This window comes from Scophthalmus maximus, chromosome 6 (genome assembly GCF_022379125.1).
Source record: "Scophthalmus maximus strain ysfricsl-2021 chromosome 6, ASM2237912v1, whole genome shotgun sequence".
NCBI classification, from domain to species: Eukaryota; Metazoa; Chordata; class Actinopteri; order Pleuronectiformes; family Scophthalmidae; genus Scophthalmus; species Scophthalmus maximus.
In genome coordinates, this window is record NC_061520.1 from 4,377,671 (window position 1) to 4,404,386 (window position 26,716).

A 26,716-nucleotide genomic window follows, 5' to 3' on the forward strand; every position below is an offset into this window, starting at 1 on the left:
AAAACTACTGACTATTTTTCATCTCTTTCTTTAACATTAGTAAAAAGTCAAAAAAACTTTTTGACATATTCACTAATTTTCATGGGAATAATTAATGGATCCTCTTATCAACTCATTTTATCAACTTCTATCATTCTTCTGCAAATCAGCTCATGATTTCACGATCAGCATTGTTTTGTCTTAGCTATTGGGTTTGATTGAATTTAAAGGGAGTGACAATAAAATACAATAGTTTTAACTTTATTGATCCCAAACTGGAAAATTCCAGTGTAACAAGCTCTACTGGGTTTGTTCACTGTTATTTGTCACCACTTTAAATGACCAAAGATGCAGTTTTGTAATAATTTCCTGCCGCAGATCGACTGATCGGAGGCCGATATAAGTCTTGACTTCATTACTGAACTGTTCTGCCGGGAGACTCGTATTACTGCATTGTTCTCTAAACCATTTCAGCCTGCGCTGATCGTAAGATCCTCAGTTGTACGGGAAACCTCATTCCAGTTTTCTGGCCATGAATAGAGATGCGTCATGAAAAGAACACAATATTGCATAACTGCAGCTCTTGGCTGACGAGCTCTGTGATTGACGACTTACAAAAGCTTTGTTATCTTTTGTTGTTCGATCTTTACGCTGATGAGTTTTTGTGGTCCGTGACGACGGCGCTCTCACCTGCTCCCTCTCTTCTGCACCAAGTGTACGTGCGGAAAAAAACACGCTGATTTATGAACACTAATGTACTTCAGTAACATGCGTTGCCTGAGAGGATAGTTCGTATCTCACTTGGCCCCGATCACAAACCCAAAGTCTTCTCTCAGCCAGCAGCAGACACGGCAACGCCCACTTTCTGGAAACCAAGCACATAGTTGAAATGCCAACTGTCAATCTCCCCGCCAAATCATAAAACCATGATCCATGTGCTGTCATCAGAGAGATCCCTTTTTTTTCTGCTTCATCGCTGCCTCACTCCTGCACCATTAAAGATCAGAGTGTTTCTCTGCAGCAAACTGTAGAGACAGAGCTTTAAATGCACTTTGCAAGAACTGCATTTGGTTTTCAGGCATTTCATCTAGTACATCTACATGTTCCACTATAATTCTGAATATGATCAAATTCATGATTTGATATAAGTAATGTGAACAGCATTGCCTGCGGATATAGGAGCATTTTTCCGGTTTAGTATATGCAACATCCTGATGGAGCATTGTTTGGACATGTATGCATTCGGAATATGAATCTCTTTTGGGGCGTCTCGCCCGTTTACCATCAGCTCTGTGAGTTTTACACAAACAAACCAGACAAGTGGTAGGAAGGCCGGGGCAGAGACGCACGTCCAAAAGGAAAAAAACACACATTTCTGGACTGAAGGAAAAGCACACACCTGTCTTTAAGCATTATGAGAGACTTGGATATCAACAGGTTTTTGAATATGCACACAAATCGCACATCTTCAACCTTTACAGTGAGGCGGTCGTAGGAACGGGCGGAGTCCATCAGCAGTGGAAAACCTATTTCAATGGAAAGTTTCTGCTCCCGACTCACTGTTGAACAACTCTTTCTTTACTGGGAGCGTGTACGTGGCCGCATGAATGAATGAATTATCTTTTGAATGAGGTTTCTATCCAAAATGAGGCTCCCGGGTGTGTCCTGGCGCAGCTCAACACTTCCCTTTCACTGCGCTCGTGTCACTTCGTGTTAAACTCAGTTCAGAAGTTGCTGCATCAGCACGTTTTTTCTTTTCTGTCTGTGGCCTTACAGAGCAAGCAGCTGCAGGCGGAGATGACTGCTCATTGCTTTCTGAGCTCCCCTCGAGTGTGTGACAATTTGCACTTTGAGATTGCTTTTAGCAATGAAAAGTGCCCTATAAATGAAATGTATAATTATAATAATAATAATAATAATAATAATAATAATAATTATTATTATTATTATTATTATTATTATTATTATTATTATTATTTTATTATGTATACTTTTTTTATTATTGTTATTATTATAAACCCTGTAGAACTTTATTTAAGACGAATGGTTTAACATTTTGGGGAAGAAGTTTTTTCTCCTCTTTCTTGAAGACGAGCGGTCGGACTGATGGCTCTAATGACGATGTTGATTTTTGGCCCCAAATCACACACACAGCTCATAAGTGAAATGATACGCACATACAGACTCACGTCGCAGGAGGATGTAGGATGCAGGAGGCTGCGGCACCTCTGTCACGACCTCAGCAGCCCGAGACGGGTCAGAGGACGGAGGAGACGCCCGTGAACTCTCTGACCATCGTTCCGGATGGACGGTGAGGCTCCTTAATAATTCAGTGGACAGGACTCCCGGACTCCCAGCAAGAATAGATAGTGTAACTCAATGAGACCTTCCTGGTAAAATAAAGGATACATAAAAATTTAAAAAAAAGGCTTCCCTGAAAAGATTTTACATAAATGAAAACCCAAAATTTGACATCGCGAAAAAAACATTGGTGGCTAGTTAACAAGCATAGGTAGACTATAAATTATAATCATGGCTAACAAGCAAATATCTCTTTTGAATATATATATATAATATCTATAAGTCATATAGGGACTGAACCAGTTCTTTAACTTTAGCACGTTTTCATGCAGGTGTTTGACTTCCAAAGCATTCACCCTGTCACCGATTGACTCGTCCCTCTGGCGACATGTTCCCAATGAATCCCAACTTCTGCTTAATGTCTTTCTTCTCTTTACTTTGCGTTTGGCAGCGCTGGAGGCATAGTCGCGCTTTTGGTGGCGCCACCATGTCTTACGTCACAGATCGTGCTTCAGTGACCGATTGGACAGCGCCTGAGCCAATCAAATCGATCCACTGACATGACCGACACGGAGGCCCCCTGGGTCCGAGAGACGCCGATTGGCTGGAGGACGAGGCCCTATACTGGGTCACAGCTTTATGTCTCCGAGAATCTTTTTTTATCGCAAAATAATAATATGAGAGGGCCGGCAGTGCATACAATAACTGAAAAAAATGTAATTAAATGTCATAGTTTTATTGATGTCAGACTATTTAATCACTTATTTTTCCCCCTGTATCCAGTTTTTATGCTAAGCTAAGATAACCAGCTGCAGGCTATATGTTCCTATTTACCCAACAAACATGAGAGTAGCGTCAGTCTGAACATCTTGCTCATGTTCACTCCAAAGCACAAGGGTCTTTTTTTGCAAAACCGGTGCAAACAGTTCCTACGACGGTGCTACAGGTGGACGGCTTTTTCATTATCGCCACACAGCTAACGTTGGCATTGAACGTTGCACAGCTTCAGGCATCGTATTGGTCACAAGACGAGGTCGAGGTACGAGCCCCGGAGCAGCGCTGCTCCTCCAGTGACCCGCTGAATGTGACGATGTGTGATACAGTGAGATGACTGAGGTGAAATATAAGAGCCAACTGCATTCAAGGGGTTAATGGATGTAGGAAACAAAGGTCCTCGCGAGTACGGCAATGCAAATGTGTGTGTGTGTGTGTGTGTGTGTGTGTGTGTGTGTGTGTGTGTGTGTGTGTGTGTGTGTGTGTGTGTGTGTGTGTGTGTGTGTGTGAGCGTAGGCTGGGGGGTATTGTTGTGGTGAGGAAGTGTGTGAGCGTGTGTGTGTGTGTGTGTGTGTGTGTGTGTGTGTGTGTGCGTGTGTGGGCTGGGGGGTATTGTTGTGGTGTGTGTGTGTGTGTGTGTGTGTGTGTGTGTGTCTTTGTGTGACATACAGCAGAGTAGCATCCTCCTTTGCTACCTGACAGATCAGGTTAAACCTGCCACCACTGACCCCCCCTCTCTCTTTGTCTCTCACACACACACACACACACACACACACAAACACACACACAATGGCTCTCTCAGTCTCTGTAACTCTGTTCTGCTGCTAAATGGCGACATTGTGTGCATGCTCTTGAAAAGGAAACAGACTTTTTTGGATATGTGTGTGTGTGTGTGTGTGTGTGTGTGTGTGTGTGTGTGTTGTTGAAGTGGAGGTATGTGGGATCTGTGCACACCTTCACACAACAACACGCACACAGACGTCATCGTGAAGTGAACGCGTCCGTTACATAACGAACATGAAGGCAGTCGTCCTGGACCTGCAACAGTGTGAACATGAGACCGTCCAGCTGCGCCGTGAATGGCTGCGTTTCAAAAAAGGAAACACTGATCTTTCTCTTCCATTTGTCGGCTGGAAACAGGAAACGACTGCAGCCCGTGGAGGCAGCGGAGAGATTTTATAATCTCTTTGCTGGAAACAACAAGGAAGCACTTTGGGATGAGGATACAGGTTTTATATAACAAAACATGTCTTTCACAAGAAACACATCTGGCAGACGGTAACTATCAGAGAAGACATGAAATATGCCACATGTACGACAAGAAAAACAAAAACAGCCACGACAGTAAATCTTGGCATGTAAGTGAAAATCACGGTTTGTATATAAAGATGGACGACGCGTCTCCACTTCCGCCTGTAGTACAAAAATAAAGCTAATATATAGCTATAAATATATATATATATATATATATATATATATATATATATATATATATATATATAGATATATATATAGATATATATAGATATATATATATATAGATATGAGCGCTGTCATCTTCTGCTTTTGACGTCATTCAGAATCAGAAACACGAACACTTGAACAAACATCAGTGAGATCTACCTAAAATGACAGAAACCATCTTTGGAAATGTTTATTTAACGTCTACTTTGATATTTGTTTATTTTGGTCCATGTCCCATCTGCTAACACGGAGGGGGCGGGGTTTATGACCTACACTGCAGCCAGCCACCAGGGGGCGATCCTGAGGATTTGGCTTCCCTTTTGGGAGCTCTCATGTCGTCCATCTTTATTTACAGTCGATAGTGATAATCAGTCGTGGCTCATTTTCCTTCTGACTGTTAGTCCCAACACTTCTACAGGACACACAGCGAGCGGAGCACGAGACATTGTCCAGATATGCTGAGAGGAATGGAGTGTGATGAGGGGAGTATAGCTTCCTACTTTGTTACCTAACTCCATCTGCAAAAGAGTTGGTTTTAATCAGTTCCTCTGGTAGAATGAGTTAGATTTAGGACCGTCAGTCCTCTGGTCCCCACGCTGTTTTTCTTTTCGACCTGTCAACAGACGCCACAGATCTGACTTCCTGTTGTTGACCACCAGGGGTTTTCAGTGGGCAGTAATGAACATTATTTATCTCTTATTTATTCATGGGAATTATAGTCTTAGGACAAAGTCTTATTGACAGTTATTGCCTGGCAGTGTTGCAGCAGGGGGGAGTCATTGACGCCCACAGTGTTCACTTATTCTGAAATCAGCGAGGCTTCATATGTTGCTTTACGACTTTACCATCCAAACACATGCGCGGCACATTTCCTTCACAGTGTTGATGGTTGTCACACGAGGATTGAGGGGTGTAACTTTCACAAGCTGCGGAAGAAACAACACCAGCGTGTGTCGGGGTTCTTTGTCGGAAATTAAAGCCTTTGGCACAATAGATTTCTTCCCCACCTGCTCAACTGCTCTGAGAAAGAGACGTGATTTATGCAGCAGTGGCGCTTGAACAAAAATGAAGGGCGAAATATCTTGGATTCAGGCGCCACCATCTTGCACCGGTGACATAATTTGGAGCAAGAGTCTGCAGTTGTGGAGCCGTGGTATCAAAGTCCCGACCATACATCTGCGCAACCAATCACGAGTCCGTCTCAGCTGTGAATAACGTCTCAGGTCCAAGTCCCATCTGCTGACATGGAGGGGGCGGGGTTTATGACCACTAAACTAAAGCCCGCCACCAGGGGGCGATCCGCATGATTTGGCTTCACTTTTGAGAGCTGTCACGTCGTCCATCTTTATTTACAGTCAAACTTGACGTAGCCATGCTAACGTTAGCATGTCAATATTTTTTCCCAATGCCAATGCTGGGAAGTTCTGTTGTTGGCTGGGAAAGTCATTAGTTTTGCAGGTATTTGGTTTAAAAAACAAAAGCATTTCACCGGATGATGGCACCACATGAAAAGTCTGAGGATCATCGAAGTTGCCAGGATTCATGGACTGAAAATAATCAACACATCGACCTAATTTGGTGCCAATCCATCAAAAAGATGTGGAGATAAGTACAAAAGATTAGCTAAAGTTAGCTAGAAGCTGTTTAGCTTAGCTCAGCATAAAGAAAGGACCAATCTCTCTCACATAAACCACTGTCAAACCAGACTTTATCATACTTCAATTTTTCTCCTTCTGATATATCAAATATATAATGTTCGTTGGACTTATTTTTGCTGCTTCCCTGTTCCCGTGCTAAGCTAAGCTAAACGAAGCTAAGCTAAGCTAAGCCGCTGCTGGCTGTAGCTATTAACTGTACAGACATGAGGGTGACGTCCGTCTTCTCACGTTACCGTCGCAAAGGGCGGTGAAGCATCTTCCATGTGAAGTTGAGCTTCTTGGAGCAGAACAGAACGCCACTGATGACGGCCACGGCTCGGACCGCAAGAATGTGACAACGCTCCACCGCCGTCAGAAGAGCCGTTTGTCCTCTCGGACAAAAGACGGGGCCAAAGTAAAAGGTTGAAATTAAAATAAAAGCCCACGAAGGAGCCGTTGCACACTCAGCAGTGGAGTTTGACTTTTGGAATAAAAGCTGCAGTGACACAGCGACACAGCGACAGGGCCTCATTGAACTCATGAGTTCCGTGCCACCATTTTGTGGGGAGTGAATAATAGTAAAACAATGGCCTGGATTGGCATCATCACAGAGCAGTGAGATGGTCAACGGTCCATACAAACACATATCTGAGGTTTCACACGTGACAGGCTGAAATCCTGGCCTTTAATGTGAGTAGTTCAAAATCTCCTCAGCCACTTTGCCAGCAACAGCTTCTGGTCCTGATGCGAGCCTCACGCTCCGTCCGCACGGATATGTTGTCGCACAATCTTTGTTTCAACTTCTTTAGCCCCAAATCAGAAGTAAACTCTGATAAAGTCAACCTGGTCGTCGCACCCGGGGAAGAAATCCCTGCTCTTGCCTCCTTTTTTTTTTTTAACCATTGCTGATCATCGTTGGGAGTATTTCCTGTAACTAGGCAACCAACTGCAGGGTGGACCTGCAGGGTCAGGTGAGTTAGCGTGGACAGAGAATGGTCCTGATAACAGACGAACATGCTCGTCTGGACGCAGGACGGAGGCCAGACTGGGACAGAAGAGGATTTTTTTTCTTTCACAAATGACGCATGAGAGGGAAACTGAAGTAATAACTCGACTCCCAGAGAACAACCCCCCCCCCCCGCCCAAGTTTCATTTCCACAAACTGAGCAGAGAACTCTGTGGAAAAGAAACGTGCCAGCAGCTGAGTATGATGAGAATATTAAACCAGTTATTACACTGTAAATAAACGCTGCAGGTGTGTCAAATAAAAACACAGCCACATAATATTTTCATGATGTCGTTTGGCAGCGGGACGTTGACTTTAATTGTCTCTTGCACGCGGACGTCACTGTTGGAAAAGATTCAGGTGTTTTTGGACACCGTTGCAGGTCTTACATTATTAATTACCAATGTTTTCACCCCTGTTCGCTCGTTTGTTGGTTGGAGTGTTTGTCAGCAGGATTCACGCAAAAACAGATTTCCAGTGAACGCAATGGAAGGACGGGACACGGACCAAAAACAGAAGCCATAAAAACAAATTTGGCCTGGAGCCGGACAGAGTCTCTTTCACATTGTGAGATTATTAACATTTTCACAGATTTTCCAGGGAATGATTAGTGGATGTGAACGGGGGGAGAAAGATCAGGCATGGGGGCTGATATCCATGAGTGTGTGAGATTTGAGCTCGACTAAGTGAGATTCCAGTTTTGTGATTAAACAGCATTAAGGGGACAAAAAAAAAAATGGAAATCACAGATTTTTTGTGTTTGTTTGAGAAGAGAATTCATCCGGTACTTGTCTTAGCTGCACGGATAAAAAGAGTGATTTATTAAGATCTGTTTTAAACCATCCATCCATTATCTATACTGCTTTATACTTTGGGGGTCACAGAGGGCTGGAGCCAATCCCAGCTGACATGGGGCGAGAGGCGGGGTTCACCCTGGACAGGTCTCCAGCCTATCACAGGGCCACATACAGAGACAGACAACACTCACTCTCACATTCACACCTACGGTCAATCTAGAGTCTCCGATGAACCTGACCCCATTCTGCATGTCTCTGGACTGTGGGAGGAAGCCGGAGAACCCGGAGAGAACCCACGCACACACGGGGAGAACATGCAAACTCCACACAGAAAGGCCCCGGTTGGTTCAAACCCACAACCTTCTTGCTGTGAGGCGACAGCGCCGACTTGTTTTCAACTATTAAAAATCTGAAAAATGTGCATGCTTCATGCAAAAAACCCACAAACACCGCAAACCCCTGCAGCCACGCTGCATGCTGATTAAAGTAAATCACGTTGCTCAAATCGTTTCACGTGGAATCGCGTCATTAATCACGTTATGTCCATTGCGACGTGTGGACTGACCCAGTCGGCGGTGACCCAGGTTACGTCCTTGGGGCCCAGATGTCAGAAACCGACTCTGTCACCCGGGATCTCCTCCGCGATAATGAGACCTGCAAATGACCCAGTTCAGGCCCTTGACACAGGAGACGTCCCCCGCCGGGACAGACGGCTTTAGCTCCACCGCAAACTGAGCGGATTTGAATGTCCCGTCAGGCCGCGCTAGCTGCCGCCGGCGTGATGTACGTTCAGGGACATGTCGGCGCTCCGCATTCTGACAAGGAAGACGAACGCAAAGACGACACTACGGTGGCCCTGAGAGCTCAGTGTCTGTTTACAACACGAGCAAATGGACGGACGTGCTGCGAGTAGCTCGGACCGCAGCAGAAGTGTTGCCGGCTGGCGTCTGGGACGCGCTCGTCACTCCGTGCTTTGTCATTTTGAACTTCCTGAAGTCGGCCGCTCGGAGTCGTGACATCATTGCCGCCGACGCTCCCCTGGAAACTGTTTTTTGTCATCAGCCACTTTCACTGTGTGTGTTTGTCTGTGTGGATGTTCGGTGCTGAACAAAGACGCGCCTCGCAGAGCCGCAAACATGGCCGCCGACTCGGGGAACTGATGTTTCCTTCAGACTCTTCAGATGCTTTTGATCAATTCTGTGGTGGTTTTGACTGAAAGTTCGATTTCTTTCATGTGAGAATCATTAAAAAAAAAACAATTGAGTCATTAAGTCATTAAATCATTAAGAAAAAAAATCCATCAAGTGATATCTTTCATGTTCACGTGTCTGTGTGTGTGTGTGTGTGTGTGTGTGTGTGTGTGTGTGCCTGTGTGTGCTGACTTAGTACCTCGGCTTGTCGCTGCATGTTGTGCATGTGCTCACACACATTAGTGGTTATTCTCGATGGGATTAAACCTGATCTGTGCAGAGGCCGGAAGAGCTGTGGGGTTATCAGATCAACACCGAGCAGAACCTGTGGACACACACACACACACACACACACACACATACACACACACACACACACACACACACACACAATGGGAAAAGCAGCACGGTCGCTTTGGGAAAAACTGGTTTCCTGATGATTGGACACAATAGTTTGTTAAACATCTTCGCAGAGCAGAAAATAAAAAATAAAAAGGGTTCGAGTGAAAGTGGCCGAGACACCAGAGACTGTGAGAACATCAGAACCACAGAAATACAGTCAGTGTGAATGGAAGTTAACACTTTGTGTCCCGAGACTGTGTCACTTCCCGTCCCGTCAGTTCATCTGTGTCTCTGTTCGCCTGCTTCCACACTCTCACACCAACAGTGTGAAGGTGGCGGAGGCCATCGGAACACTTCTCTCACACGTCGTCTCGGTGATTTCCATTAGTATGTGCAGTCTATGAGGGAAAACAGTGAAGCCAAATCACCTGGATCGCCCCCTGGTGGCTGACTGCAGTACAGGTCATAAACCCCGCCCCCCTCCATGTCAGCAGAGGGGACATGGACCAGACAAAAGAAATGTAGACGTTAAATAATTGTTTCCAAACATGGCTTAGTCATTTTAAGAAGTTCTTATCACCCTGATGTATGTTCAAGTGACTCTGATCAGTTTGGTTTTTGTTTTTATTAGTTATTTCAAATATAAATACGGGCCGTGTGGGCGGGACCTCGATACCGCGGCTCCACGATCTGCACAGATGAAAGTATCCAACCAAAGTTATGATACGGTTGTGAAACACTCAACACCTCCGAGGTTTGAAGACAAACCTGTTTAAACCGGCTCTTTTATGCACTTGTGTTGTCCTCCTGTGTGCGCGCTTAATGTTTTTCCAACAGTTTTTAACTAGCAGTTTGTGACTTATCTGTGAAAAGTGTTGAATAACTTAAATTGAAAGTACTTACTTCTCCAGGTGTGTATATATATATATATATATATATATATAGATGAATCTTAAAGAGGCTTCATCAGGATCAGTGTTATAAAGTGGAGTGTGGCGCCACCTGCAGGTCACATGCAGAGTCTGAAACACTCAGCAGGTACAGTAGATGAACATTGATTTCTTTTCATATAATACAGTGGAATACGAACGGCGCGTGATTTCAGACTTTGAGTTTGTCTCCTTTAGTCAAGGCAGAATTTGACTCACGGGAGAAAAACCATAAACCAGTAGAACATCACTCAGTGGAGCTCAAACCTCCTCCAAGGCCCAACAGTCCTCAAATTCATTCAAGCTGCACCAAATCTCACACACTCCTAGATATTAGTCCACTAAATGTATAACTTTTTCCCCCATGAAGATTCATGAATTTATTCGCGGGGAAATCAGTGAAAACTTCCTATATCACAATATTCAAGACATTTAAAAACAAATTCAGGATCTGCCCCTTTGTCCAGATGCACCCTTTCAAATTTACTGAATATCATAATCCTGCCGATTCAAAAACAAAACCCTTGGTGGTGGAGGTAAATATAAAAATCTCTGTAGAAATCAACATGCTTAAAACGCAATTCTTTTAAGTTGCACTTGGACCCGATTGGAGGAGGAAGGACGATTTTGACCAAGCGCCTCAGATTCAGTCGAAAGCTGTTTTTTGTGCTTTAAAGTGAATCCCGAGTTTTATCAATTTTAAAAACAGCCTAGTGTGACATTGTTACACCACACAAAAAAAGTCATTGAGTGTCTGAGGCCAGATTGTATTTTGTCTGTTTTTGCTCACATTTAATCAAATTGTCCTTATTACAAGTTGCTTAATCAGCTGCTGTTTGTAGTGAACCAGTGGACGAACGCGCGACTGTCTCCAGATCACTGCGACACTGAAGAAAACTTCAAAGCATGATGATTCTGAAAGAATCTCTGCATCTATTTTTTCATTTATGGATCTTTTAAGTGGATTTCTGGAGGTTTAATCTGGGCGGGAAGTCAGAGATGAGGAGGATATTCCCAGGAAGAAGAAGTCACAGCGAATGTATCGGCGTCATCCTGTTAAACGTTTTCACAATTTAGTCAAGATACACACATGACTCTTACATCCAGAGAACATTTTTATTATTTCACCTTTTAAAAACAAACAAAACAAAAACATACATGATGAAGTCCGAGTGTTTGAGGGCTCAGCTTCCTACTCAGGTCTGAGAGCATCGTCAGAGTCAGACTGAAAAATCCCCTAACGTCACCTATTTAGCCTGAAACTGTATTTGACGCACAGTGAAGGAGCAGTGGCAGAAGTCCCTGCTCGACACCTCCGCAGGAGGAAGGTGTAAACATGGAGGTACAGAAAAATACTTCATAAATACAGTGCGACTGGAATTCATGAAAAAAAGAAAACTATAAATACAGAGCATCTTGTTCTCTCTCAGTTTGAAGTGCGGGACGACGATGGTGATGGTGATGTTTCCAGCTGACTACTTTGTTTATGCTGCTCCTCCTGAATCAGACTTCTAATTGGACAAGTCGTTCAGGAGAGGAGGAACGAAAAGGAGGAGGAGAAGACACGGGTTGAATTTTGTGAATTCAAGAGGAGAAAAAATAAAGGAGAGGACGATAAAGCTACAACGGCAGACGACGTAGTGTAACATTTAAAATCCCACCTTGCGGGACAGGAGAGAGGAGGGGGGCGGGACACGTTATGTGACGACAGGGAACAAACAAGATGGAGGGTGAAACAGGCGGGAAAAGGAAATCAACACATGAGAGCAGGCGGGAGAGAAGAGGTCGTCGGAGGGGGAACCAGGAAGTCCGTCCGTCTCTTCGCCTCACAGTCCGGCGTCGTTGTACGTGGGCCTGGCCACCTTCAGGATGCTCTGTGCGTTCTCCTCCACCAGGGGGCGCCACTTCACCTCGCCGGTCAGCAGCAGGTCCTCCCCGTCCAGAGCGTCGATGAACTGCATCTGTGCACAGGAGCAGTGGAACAATACTGCGTTACGTGTACAAGTACTGTGACGTCACAGCTTGAAGTGAAACAACGGCTGCAGTTCACTGAAGCTGCCTGAGGGGGCACTGCTTCTAAGGCCCCACCGATTTATCAGCTAATATCAGAAGATATGAGTCTTTCACAAACATCGGTATCTGCGTTTATGCTTACCAATATGAAAACTTTCATTTTATGAAATAAACAATGCATAAAACTGTTTAAGAAAGTTAGGACATCATGAATGTGGTTATCATGAGTCAATAGAAATAACTACTTATAGGTTTTTACACGCTTCTCAGAACCTGAAAGCCCCGATCTTGTTTCTGAAATGACTGACTGTATTTTGTTTCAGGTCCTGACCGATCCATTGCATTTTCATTTATTTATTCTAATTCTTTTGTCATAAAAGTTCATTTTAATGTGTTGTTTTTTTTATTACAGAACTCATTCGGCAACAGCAGTGGGAGGGGCAGGTGGGGGGAAAACGTCAGGAAAGTGATTTTTGTTTTAGTTTGGTGATGGTTTAAAGAAAGTCTCTAACCACTGGAAATAGATCACATGTTTGTAGAGGAAGCGGTTGCACTTCACACACGTGACCACTGAACCTAAACGCGTTGGCGCTGAACACGTAAACTCACCTGTTTGCGGACGTACTCCACCATGAGCTCCAGCTGTTCGGGATCTTCACACTCACGATTGAACAGGTTTCTCCACAGAGCTGCAGCCAGCACACAGTCGTCGGACAGGATTCCCTGCACGCGCGCACGCACGCACACACACACACACACACACACACACACACACACACACACACACACACACACACACACACACACACACACACACACACACACACACACACACACACACACACACACACACACACACACACACACACACACACACACACACACACACACACACACACACACACACACACAGATATGCAGTTCATTTAAATGTGGCCAAATGAACGTACTCATTTTTATTACAGTATGATGTCACCTATCTGAAAGTCCTACGGGGTAACTAAAGGTGGGCACACTCTTCTCTCTCTGTTGTCTGACTTCCAAACTTTTGCTAAACGATGATTGATGTACCCGGCGAGGGTCTGGGGGCCGAGCGCCAACTACGTCCCCCTCTTCACTTATTTTAAATGTCACTGTGGTCAATCGCACGGTGCGGCTTGTTGGCATTCACTTGACTCTGTGTTGATTTTGTCAGATGACGTCATGGTCGTAAAATAGTGGTGTGAGCGGCAGCGCTGGAATGACTCCTGGTTAACGTGTCGCATTTATGAGCCACTGATTAAATCATGTGTTTTATACCGACTCACGACGACAGCAGAGAAACATGTAAATTAAGAACACGTATGAGGGACAGTGTGTCCTTCTATCTTTACCTCCTGGATCCAGACAAAAGTGTCAAATACAAACACTGGACGAGATCCAAGTCCACCTTATTTGAATTGTGTGTGTGTGTGTGTGTGTGTGTGTGTGTGTGTGTATGAAAATCTCACCTCATCATATCCAAATATTGCAGCATAGAAAGTCTCCGTCATCGCTTTCATTGCTTCCTTTCTATGTATGGCATCGATCTATGAGAGAAAAAGAGAGAGAAGACCAGGAGGTTAAGGGGGGGGGGGGGACACACAAACATGCAATAGCAGAAGGACTGCGTTGTGATTGATGAGACCCGATCAGGAGGAGAACGTGGGCGTCCAGTCTAAAAACACATCCCCGGTGTTTCCCCGACTAAAACTGGGCAGGCAGCGTTTTTGAAAGCCTCAGTTTAAAACAAAGAGAAAAAGACGTATTTGTGTGGATGTAGAGCGTTGGACTCTACAGGTACAGGTTGTACTGAGACAACACTTTTTAAGTGTAATGTAACTATGTACATATTTTAGTTTTTCTCTCTCCTGCCATTGTTTGTTATCAACATATCAGACACCGTAAAACATAAAACATCATTATGAATGCAAAACGTGATTTTCTGCTGAATAAATGTTCCATCTATTAAGGTTTTTAATTGTAGATTTATTTGAACAAGATCATGCAAACGACACGCCAGGAGCTCTGTTTTCAGAGGGTTAAAATCCTGAGTGTAAAAGTCATGTATTCACACGACAGATGAATCAAATGATCTTCCTCAGGATGAATGTGAAGTGGCTGAGGCAGTCCAGCGGGAGTTGGGCTGGTTTGGTTTCAGCTGGTCGGTCGCTGCAGTGATTATGAACCCGGAGAAAATGTTTTTACTGCTCCCGACCGCGAGCAGCATGAAACCTAAGAGCGGCTGCAATCACTGGTGCAGACTGTGAAAACACACGAGCTGCTGCAGAGCTGTGTGCGCGCGCCTGGTTCTTCAGTAAACACACACACACACACACACACACACACACACACACACACACACACACACACACACACACACACACACACACACACACACACACACACACACACACACACACACACACACACACACACACACACACACACACACACACACACACACACACACACAGTTTGATATATTAGTTTAACCATAATCTTTATCGTAAATAACCATACATGAAAAATAAACACAAATACAACCAAACATATAGAACTTGAATTAGAAAAATAAACTTAAATTATTTTACGTTAAATATAAACATAAATGCAATTTTTTTTCTGCACTGGTTATTCTGTACAATAAAAGAAGTCTGTGAAAGGCTCATATCACCCAACAACATATCGGTCGGGCTCTAATAACTACCTAAAATGACAGAAAACATCTTTGAAAACATTTATTTAATGTCTACTTGCTACGTGCTCCATGTCCCGTCTGCTAACATTGGAGGGGCGGGGCTTCTTAAAGGTCCCAGTAAATTATGTAATGGACCAAGTTCACTCTCCCACTTCACAGACGTGAGAGTCGGAGCTGGTGGCGCTGTGCAGGTTTTACCTCTATCATGTAGACTGTGTCAATAGAAAGTCAGAACTGGAGTGTTTGTCAAGTTAAAGTGTGTTGTTCGCTTTCCATGAAGACATCAGATTTAGAGTTGAGGTTTGCGTCGGGGGTCAAACCGAGTAAGATCCGAATTCTAAAGCTCCGAGAGAGCTGGTGCCAGCACATGAGGACAAAAGCGAGTGTACGTACACTGACAAAAGTTCACATGTGCAGCTGTGAAAACACACGCGCGCGCACACACGCACACAGGCACACGCACAGGTTTTCCCCCCCGTGCTCGGCCCAATGCATGCGTGCACACACACCGAGCGTGACCTCACACACTGCGCTGTAATTTCTCATCTCTGACCTCTTTCTGTCACACAAGGCTAAATTAGCTCAAAGTAAAAAGGGGCCTCACACTAAAACTTCCATTGAACCCTGAGTCCAGGTTCAACCGTCCTGCTTAGTTATTAACATCACCAACAACATCCACGAGGTTATTCATGTGTTCACCTGCCACCCGGCTGAGAACTGAACACCTGTCGAGCACCAACTGAGGGGTAGGAGGTCTGTCGACGGATTAAAGTCACCTCATCAAACTAGAGCTGCAACAGTTAATCGATTAGTAATCGACTTCTAAATTAATCACCAACTACTTTGATAATCGATTAATTGGTTCAAGTAATTTTTCTGGAAAAAAAAAATCACGATTCTATATTTCAGCTTCTTGAATGTGAATATGTTCTGTTTTCTTCGCTCCTCTGTGACAGTAAACTAAATATATTTGGTGTGTGGACAAAACAAAACATTTTTCACCATTTTATGTAGAACAGACAAACAGAAGTCATTTAAGGTCACTTTCCCTATTCACCTCATTCCTAATTCCTGCGGGCTCCTGCTTAAAAAGATTGTGGATGACACTTAACGTGATTTGTTAAACCAAATCCTAACCCCCCAAACAGTTTTTTGGGGACATTTTGAGACATTTACAGATCCCCCAGGGATTTATCCATGGATATTGATGAAAAATAAATCAATCCAGTATTATTTAATGACTGATATCTATGAGTGTGTGAGATTTGGTAAATAAAAATCTGGATGTAGTGGATATAAATGTGGTTCCATGAGGAGACTGTTCGGCCTTGGCGAAGGTCTGTGCTCTACTGAGTGACATCCTGGTTTTCATTCTACATTTCTAAGCGTTTTAATCTTTGCTTTTCTCTCAGTCCAAGTTTATCATATATTTTTTTTTAAAAGTCAAACACAAAAAGCACGTTCTGCCCGTATGAACCCTGAGAGTTCATTCCAGTATAATGTGAGCTTGAGAAACCATTTGTGAAAGCTCCATGTGGTCAAAGCCAAGATTTAAGTCTGTGATGTCAACGAGCGACACTTCCTGGAGCTGCTCCACTGACAGAGAATAGAGGCACGACTCTGTGGACACAGCGACCGCAGCCAGGCCGACTCCCCGGGGACCCGGCTGCGCTCGCTGCGGGAGAACTGCTGGCGCAAATTATGCTGATGTGAAAAACTTTAAATAAACAAAACCTGCATCGCATGTAGCATGCAGTGGCACGGATAAAACTTAATGCGCCGGTTGCATCAGCGCAAGACGGAAATGTTCATGAAATAATGAATATTTATTTAACAGAATGACATTTAGTCAAGAACCAGTTTGGACGCTGGTTGTGTCATGTCACTGCTGCTCGGGAGAAAAGTGAGCTGCAACTAATAAAGGAGAGAATATTAAGTTACTCACTAACGCAGCGACCAAAAAGACCATCTGTGATATAATTCTGACAAACATGAGGACAACATTAATAATACAGCAACACAATAGTCATCAATGTGTGACTGGTTATCTTCAACATGTTTTGTTTTAGATGTCGATTCCAGAACGGAAACAATAAAATAGATTTATCCCCACTGACTGACCTGGTGATGACCATTTAGCTGTGTAAGAACACACACAAACACACACAGAACTTACCCCCATGATTTTGCTCCGCTGCTCGACATCCTCCCACATGGAGTGCACGATGTAACGGCACATGTACTTGCCCGCTCTGCCCTCCTGACGCATCCTCACCAAGCACATCCTGACAGAGGACAGAGTCCAATCAAATTTGGGGGAACACACGGCGCTGGGATTTGAACCCGTTTCTGCAGTGACCTCCATGACAAGAGGGCAACACCAGTCGTTTTGTCATGTAGGATTCTAACACAGGTTCTGTCTCGCTAAAAGGCAAAGAAACATCTAATCAGATCTTCTACTGCCTATAGGGAACGTGTAGTATTAAATGTCGCCGACTCGTGATTTCACTATTAATTTGAATGACCACCAATATTTCATGCCAGTTATAGAACATATAAATGCCTTTGAAGAAATCACAGATTATTTTTGCGTCATATCTTACCCACTTTTACAACCACTGAAATCCTCGATCCTTTCAGTTCACGCCCTAACGTCTACATCTATGTCCCGTTCAGCATTCACACACCCGAGTGGCTACACAGAAAATACACTGAAAGTTTGAAAATCAAATCAAATATTGATATATTTTTTTTAAATGGGTGGACGTTAGGCCGACAACTATGCTTCTGTCAACCCTTTACTCTAGAAGAGTTTTTTTTATTATTGATTTGTTTAGTAAACTTCTTTTTTTTGCCTTGCAGTGACAGTCCATCGTCTGTAGGGGGAGCTGTAGGTCCCTCTGCACCTCTACTCACTCCCAGAGTCCCTGGGTACTTGTGGTGTCTGCATTTTATTTTCTACTGTGAATTGTTCGTGAGTTAATGTGTTCAAAGGAAAATCTGGTTTCCTCCTAATTAAGCTGATTAGCACATTTATATGTAGTTTTCACAGCACATGCTACAAACTTGGTGTCACCGTGAACAGGAAGTGTTAAAGTGTCAGAGTAACTTCATCAGCATTTGCTCATTTATGCATTTAAGTCTGTGTGTGTGTGTGTGTTTGTGTGCGCACGCGTAACTCACCATACATGTAGCTGTGCAACCAAGAACCAAGAGTTGAGAGAGTCGGAGAGGGAGCACTCTGGAACAAACACAAGACGTCCACAAGTGTTATGACAGGAGGTTACATGACACTCAAGCGTTTACCTGCGATGCTCAAGTTTTCCAATCAAGAGTTGATTATCGCCCCTGATCAGAAGATGTCATCTTTTGGAGTCATGAGCATTTTTAGTCAATAAAGAAAATATCTAAATCAATTAATTTCAACAACAAACAACTACGAAAATACCTGAGAAGCACAAAATATTCTAACACACAATATGTGTGTGTAGCTTGTGTCTTGAGTGCATGGAGAAATCAAAAACATGTTGACGTAAACATAAATGTTTTTTGTCCTATTTAAACTTGGGTTCGATACAGCCTTGTGGCCAACGTGAGTGTTACAACAGTATTGGATTGTTTTTATTGCCTCTCAGGGCTTCGGCAGCATACAAAAAAAACGAAACACCTTCTCTCGCAGATGAAAAAAGTACGATTCTGTCAAAAAAAAACGAAACATTTTTCACTTGCCTCTCAGGGATTCTCAAAGAGCTATATTTTCCACAACTCTCAGATTGAAAACGTGAACAAACCCCACGTCACTGCACCGTGAGGAATACACTGCATGGACTGAACAGACGTGAGTTGGCCTTTGCCACAGCAGCAGGTTTTAAAATGCAGTATGATGATGATGATGATGATGCAGCAGGCTCCAAGTGTGTGTGAGTAATATTAGTGTGTTGGTCTCCGTGTGCCAGGTAGTAAAGTGTCAAATAAATGTGTCGGGCGGGAGGTGGCGGTGTCCCTGGGCGCTCATCAGCTCCAGTTGGACCAGGACGAATACCAACGCCTTAATGCTCAGTGTTTGGATCAGGACTAATACTGAGCCGTGTGCGCGCGCGTGTGCGTGCGCGCGTGTGCGTGTGTGCGTGCGTGCGTGTGTGTGTGCGCGCACGTAGTATGACTGAAAAAACTTTCCTTCCTTAAAAACACGCTCTTAATTTGAAAGTTGTTTTCATACAGTGGATATGAATCTACAAGAAGGGACGTTCGGCCTCTCAATATTTCTGATGACAATCGAATCAATGATTGAAAGATTCCTCACTTTATTACTTTCATAAAACAGCAGTGTGTCTTTAAAGGGCCACTCTGCAGTGGCATGTGGGTAATGTATGAGCCAGTGTTGTTGGAGCTCAAACCATACTAGGCATGTAGGTAGGTATGTGCCAGAGAGATTACGTCTTTACTAATACATCTTTGTATGATCTCCGGCCACACTAACAGACCTGAAAACGCATATCACATGATCATTCATGCACACTGAGCATGTGCGTACTGGTGTAAACAGGAAGCAGATTGTCTTCTCCGCAGTTGGTTGCTAAGTTACAGAAAATACGACGAAAGTGTAACATTGATGATGAAAAGTGAGATGAGTTGGGGTTTTTTCTTTCACATTTTGTCTTTCACCGCTTGTAGTCGAGTCGTGACTGACCAGAACCAATCAGGAAGTGAACACTGTCGACTGCGTCATCTTTTACTAACGTCATAGTTTTCAACAACGCAGGTGCGGCATTTTAAATCTAAAACGAGACCAAGTTAGTTTCCAAACTTCCTTTTTTTAAGGCTTTGGAAAACTCCAGAGTTGTGTAGGATGGCAGACGTAAAGGTAGCAGCAGTGATGCGTTTTAAAATGAAAATGATATATCAGTGTTTTATTAATAATTACTAACTAAAGACTATGCTTTGTTTCATGACACCTGATGTTTACATCTCGATTGTGTGATACCAAACTGAGTAACGAGGAAACTAAATCACCGATCAGCCCTGGCAGAGTTGGAGCTGCTCCACACTTACTGTCAAAGAAGTCGTCGTAGTTGATTCTCTCTACACAGCACGTGTACATACGCAAGGCAGCAATCTTGATTTTCTGTGAAGACGAGAGAAAAAAGAATATTTGTGAAATCGTAAACATCTATCATAGATAATACTGAAGTAATTTAGACTCCTGTTATTCATACACTGACATTTCAAGGTTCAATATAAGTATTTGGATATATACACCTGCAATTTTACATTATTTGACTCAACCATTTTGTATCATTGGAACCTAGTGAGCTTAAAAAAAATACTGTCAGACACTGCAGCAGGATTCAAATGTAGAGGTGTCCTGGTAACATGCAAGAACAGGGAAACAATTCAAAGAGTTTTTACACAAGAAGAAAGAAAGAAAACATGTTGCAGGATGTTTTCTGTTCGTGCCGGTGTCCTGCTGCGTGAAGAAAACAAGAACGGAGAAGGCAACACAGAGCTCAGAGCACAAAAACTGGACGTGAGGTCAGAGATGTGTAACTTGCTCGCGCCAAACTCTGCCAACCTGGTGCAGAGCCCGACATGACGACAACCCGCATTCCTGTGCGCATACGCCACCTCCAGGTCTTCAGCCAGAACCTCCCACAGAACCAGAACCCTGCCTGTGAATGTTTAGTTTTTAATGATGCATCCGTTCTAGGAAAAACATTCGCTGCAGCAGTGTGATGAAATGGAGTTTACCGAAAAACAACAACATCATTAAATGTACGATCGTGATTTAATTCAACTTTTGTTGATGGGGAGGCAAGACGTTTTTTAAGGATTTTCTTTTATTGTTATTGGATTAATCAATAGTCAGTGAATCAGTGATAAATTTTGTAAGACAATTTTGACCGATAGTACCGATGTTAACTCAAACATCTCTCAGAAGAGTTGATTCCTCCATCAGGACCCCACCAGTCCTTATATTCAATCAAGCTGCATCAAATCTCACCCACATGCTTTTGTTATTTAAATGAAGACCCATGAATTATTCCCTGGGGAAAATGTAAAAAAAAAAAAAAAAAAATGTTCTCTCGCAATGATTGAGAAAGTGATTAAAGATAATTCCTGGATCACCCTTGGTCTGGAATCCGCGTCAAAACTTTACGGATTCCTTCTTGGCCAATGTTCCATCTTTCCACTAAGTTTACTGGTAATCTTTTCAGGAGTTTTTGTGAAATCCTGCTGATTTGATTCTGACAGAAATATGAGCTGGACAATGATAAAGGTCGATATGAACCTTTCAAGGAATCAGTCTGTGTATGCCGATATGAAACCTTTTATTTTACAGAATAGTTTTTTTTCTTAATACAAGTTCTATTTATTTGGTTGTTTTTGTTACTCCCTAATATCGGCCGCCAAAAGTTCAGATCATACAGGCTCTACTGCCGACAAGCAAAGGAACAAACCAATAAACAAACTGATCAACTGTGGTGAAAACACACAACTTTGGCGGAGGTAAAAATGATTAGTAACTCACTTCCTGTTCTGGTATTAAGTGTTTCCACGGTTTGAATCTCTGAAAATATTCAAAGGCTAGAGACGATTTGTTGGTTTGTGTCTGAGTGCGTATGTGTTGACATGCAGGGAGGAATTTTCCTGGCAGACGGCCTGTGATTTAAGCTCCCTGCTGGGAGGTCGGCGCTCCTCTGTCCTCTCACCACCACCACCACCACCCACACCCCCACACAGGAGTCATGTAACCATCCTTCACTTCGCAAAGTCAAAAACCCAAACAGCTGCGGCTGTATTCATTAGAAATTACTAGTGACCTTTTATTGGACGACTGGTTGAAAAGTAAGTTAAAATGTTTTCTCTAAATGACTGACTCTGTCTCAACTCTGTCCCTGATCTTCCATATCTCCGTTTCTTCCCCTTCTTTTAAAAAATGGCCGCCTCCCGCCTTGTCCTGTTCCTTTCAGGGTGTTGTTGACATATTTGTACTCAACCAACAGGTGTAAGTATATTTAAACTTTTTTACACCACACTCATTTCAGTACAGAGCAGTACAAAGCCCATAACTGTTGAAACCTAACTACCCCTCCACTATTACCACTATTATCTTTGTTTGCTCTCACTCATCATGAGCAGGCCTTGACATCATGATGCCGATGTGCAGATCATCCTTCGAAGTTCGTTTTGGTGCGACCAAGGTTGTTATTTTACCACCTCACTCCCTTACCCCCTCCTCCTTCTCGCCATCACTCACCCATTTGTTGTATTTGAGCGGTCCTGTGAAGCCAATGGCCTCGATGAGCTTTGTGAAGGCCCCGACTTCTTCCTCTGTGTGTTGGGGCGTCTCCTTCACATTGCAGAGCTGTGTAAAAACACAAAACAGTGGGTTAGTGATGATAAAGGAGGATGAGGAGGAGGAGGGGTGTCAAAACGAAATGCAAGTCAGAAGAGACGGTTAGCCTGACCCCCTTCACATGGGGTCAGGCTAACCGTCATCACAAGAGGAGTCCATCCTCTGGTTGTCTTATTTTAACAGAATTGTGACATATTAGTTGACATTCTCAGAAATGGCAGAGGCCACTGCAGATCATTTTTTATTGAAAAGAAAGTTAATGTAGACTTTTTATTTATGATCTCAAAACATACTCCAGAAATATGATTTATTATTCGGTTTTCAACCAAAACGTTAAAGTAAAACCAGAATTGAAGTGAACATGTGTGTATGAGTTTCATAGCTCCATTGTGTGTGGGGGCGCCTTCTGATGATGTCACAACACTAATATCAAGCGTGTCGTCCATGTGCATCACAACAAGCAACACAGCGTCGTCACATAAGACGATTTCCGGTGGACAGTTGCTGCCACCAGTTCACCAGCTGTTCTCCAGCTGTGGTGACACGTGTCCATCCTGGTCGCAACCAATCATTGACAGATCCAGCAATGACATCACATCCGACTCATGACTTCACTACAGCCGACACGTAAGTGGCGACGTACTGTATTATCCGATTCACTATTTTTGTGGTGTCATCGTAGTTTTAAACCGTCGTGGTGAGGCCACACCCACAAATTTACCTTTGGGATCAGGACCAGTTCACGATTCTGACAGATGAGTCATGAATACAGATACAACCAGTCCAGACTCTAAATGGGAATCGTTGAAACAATATAGTGAGCAATAATCTCTACTCAAGCCTTCGATCAATAACATCAGATGTGTTTGATGTCAGTGGTTTTGTCAAAATTAATGATAATTTTTAATGGAACCGAGTAAATAAATCCGAGGAAAATGTCAATATTGCAAAAGTCTCATATTTTCCCTCTGTCATTGCGTGTTTGCATTTACTGTGTTATGTTACCTGCCTGCAATGCTTGCTAAATTGTTAGCATCTGTGGCTTTTAAACACTGACAGTCACGGCAATAGAAGTATCCATGTTGCCATTACATCACTTCATAACTTGAACACCGAGCACATGCATCATAACCACGAGCTCATGTTGTTCCATTCGAAGGCAGAGTGGGACAGAAAGATGAGAGACACGTCGTGTTTTTCTGAAGGATATGGTGAAATAAAAAAGCGAGAAAAAAATGGGGAAGACAGACAAGGCCAGTGAAAACAACCCCGGCAGAGATGACAAACAATATTAATATTCTCTGTGTATTTAATCCTCATTGAATCCACACACCACACACCACACACACACACACACACACACACACACACCCTACAGTGTGTCGACACACACCTGGGGAGCGTGGCCTTTACTGGCCGAGTGCAGCTGTTGAGTACGTTAATACACTGACCTATTCTGAGCTGCGTGTTGATTTGACAATTTCATTACAGCCACCATGACCTCAGGCAGCCTTCATCACGACCTCTGCTTTAGAAATCACTGCGATCACGTTTACTACTGAACTTTCAACCAATATTAAAACGACCAAACCAGCTGAAGAGTCTGTTTAACATGCAGCAGTCAGCATTAAAAATAAAGTATTGGCCCGAACATGGTGTGATATTTAGACATATTTATTCACAGAAATGTTATATATCGTCCTTAACTATGTTCATATATGTATAATCACTTGCAACAAAGAACCGATGTTGTTCGTCAACTCAGCAGGACACCTCCTTTTCAGCAGCGTATTTCATTAGACTGTCACTTTCTTGTAAACTCCACAGACTCAGTTAGTGACACAGACTTTGTGTAAGAGCTCAGAATCCTTTTAAATACTTATATCACACCGCCGTACATACATACATACATATCTTTTGCCCTGCATGTGGGTTTTAAATACCTTTCTCTACATGTGAGCGTGCGTGTCATGTTACCTGTGTGGTGATGTGCAGAGTCCGACATGGCGGTAAACAGGGAGAGGAGACTCTGGCCAGTTGGCCAGCTACTAAAGCTCGGGCCAAGCAGGCTTCTTGATCCAGCGCCTGGACGGACAGGAGGATAAACAGAGGAGAGCGTTGAGACAATGATATACGCAGGGGGACATGACAGTGAAATTACCAAAAAACGAATAAGAGTTACAATCTGTTTTAATGTCGTCCTGATGACAAATGAGAAATAATCTGTTTCACACACTGCTGAACTAAATAGTACGTACCAAAGTTTTTGGTAAAAGAAAAACACTTTCTCCTGTATGTGGCGCGGTCTTTGCGATATTAATGTTATTCATGCTGCTGAGTATGAATATGACCCAGAAGGGGGACACGTCATCATGTAAGTTATCGTCACATAGCATTGACATCTGATGTCACACGGTGGTAAAACACTGAAACATGCTGATGGAGCCGCTGGGGTTTTTGCCGTCCATTTTGAGAAATTTGTGGTTTGACCAAGACAGACGCATCAATAACAGGAATAATCTAAAGGAGGATTTCATAGTACTCGTAGGAAAAGCCGACAGCGCTGCTCAGTGAATCCGACACGACTTTCACTACATTAGGTCATCGTGCGACGCCGTGACCTTGATGCATCTGTCTTGCCGTCGCACGATGACCTAATGTAGTGAAAGTCGAGTCACTGTCGGCTTTTCCTACGAGTCCTATAAAATCCTCCTTTAGCTTATTCCTTGACCTCATGACGTTTTCCACTGAGGTCAAGGAATAGTAGATAGGACGGACAATTCGATCGCACCCTTAGCCTGCCGTAGCCAAACAAATACTCAAATGCGTATAAGTCTGGGACCTTTCGGTTCACTTTCGATTTCAGATGTGAGAGGTGTTACCAACGGACGCAGACTCCACAATTTCTGTGAACTAGCGTTTTTGTGTGAGAAATTTGAAAATCTCGGGTACTTTTGGTACAGGTGCCGCCGATGCCCGTTCACCAGCGGCAACCTTGGTTGTTTACAAAAGTCGCCTCTCTCCGTGTCACAGGATTAACCCCGCCCATTATCAGATAATCGGTTGTGATTGGACCAGCAAGTTTTCTGCCAGAGGGTGGGGGGGGGGGGGGGGGGGGGGGTCATTTCCCAATGGAGGAGATCCATACGTAATCTGGGAGAGGAGAGCAAATGGAATGAGCTTGGTTGAACCATAATAACATGGATTTGCAAAAGTCACCCATTAAAAAGCTTCTTTTTTTTTCCGTCATGATTCCTGGTTGTTTTTGAACTTGAAGTAAAACTGGGTTCACGTGGACTTCATCGAAGCCTTGTGACAGTTTGCTTGCACCAGGATTAGCGGTCAGTTGACGTTCACCTGCACACACCAGGTGACGACGCTCACAGGTATTTCATCTGAGTTAACCAACAGGTGTGGGGTTTTTAATCTTTTTATTTTATTCTGTTCACATCCCAAACTCAAGCACACGCTCACATTAAACCGGTAAACCTTGGTTCGCTCATCCTCCTCCTCCTCCTCCTGCTGCTGCCAAAGTTTGCTCACCGAGCGTTAGTTAACTTAGCTCAAAATCCCATTAGCTAGCTATGCTTAGCTAAGCTAAGCTATCGTTAGCCGTGACCGTTGTTACCTTGCGGTGTGTGGCCCGGGACGCTGCCCCGTTCATCAGGCCCCGGACGGCGGACTGCAGCGGCCGCCGATACATGACTGCGCGGTTGTCCGGAAACACAGCGTCGAGGAGCGGGTCCACCACCAGCCTGCTGTGGCTCCCTTCTGTCAAAAAAAAAAAAAAGCTTTGGTAACAGCGGTGCTCCTCCACCTCCTCCCCCTCAGCAATGTCAACGGAATCTGTCCGACGCTCAGTCCCGTCCGGCCGGAAACCAGGGCCTCGGCGGAGAAACGGTCCGCATGGGGAAGAGAGCGGGTTATTTAACCCTGGGTATTTTTAATTTTCTTATTATTTTTAGGTTTGTGTTTCAAAACCAAAACATTTCACCGAGCTGTTCAAACTATTTAAAGCCAAGAACAACGTCTCTATTATTATTATTATTATATCAAGTGGAACTATTAAGCGCATAGTTTCATAAATATTTTCTCACATATTTGTTATACTTCAGTGTAATATGTGCTGTTCCTCTGTTCTTTTTATAGGTAATTTTTCTTGTGACTCTTGTTTCAAAAGCTGATTTATAAATATGGTTTGTGCTTAA

General features: G+C 43.6%; 1 protein-coding gene across 1 annotated transcript; it reads right to left on the bottom strand.

Annotated features, from left to right (window-relative positions):
- Positions 1 to 11,521: 11,521 nt before the first annotated feature.
- LOC118309721 (ubiquinol-cytochrome-c reductase complex assembly factor 1) lies at positions 11,522 to 26,360 on the bottom strand. Its single transcript, XM_035632138.2, has 9 exons — positions 26,137 to 26,360; positions 24,486 to 24,593; positions 22,410 to 22,517; positions 20,204 to 20,276; positions 18,335 to 18,392; positions 17,328 to 17,436; positions 13,923 to 14,000; positions 13,042 to 13,155; positions 11,522 to 12,380 (listed from the first exon to the last, which is right to left on the bottom strand). Exons 1-9 carry the CDS (start codon positions 26,209 to 26,211, stop codon positions 12,246 to 12,248), a joined length of 858 nt encoding a protein of 285 aa, XP_035488031.1. The 5' UTR covers positions 26,212 to 26,360; the 3' UTR covers positions 11,522 to 12,245.
- Between the last annotated feature and the right edge of the window lie 356 nt (positions 26,361 to 26,716).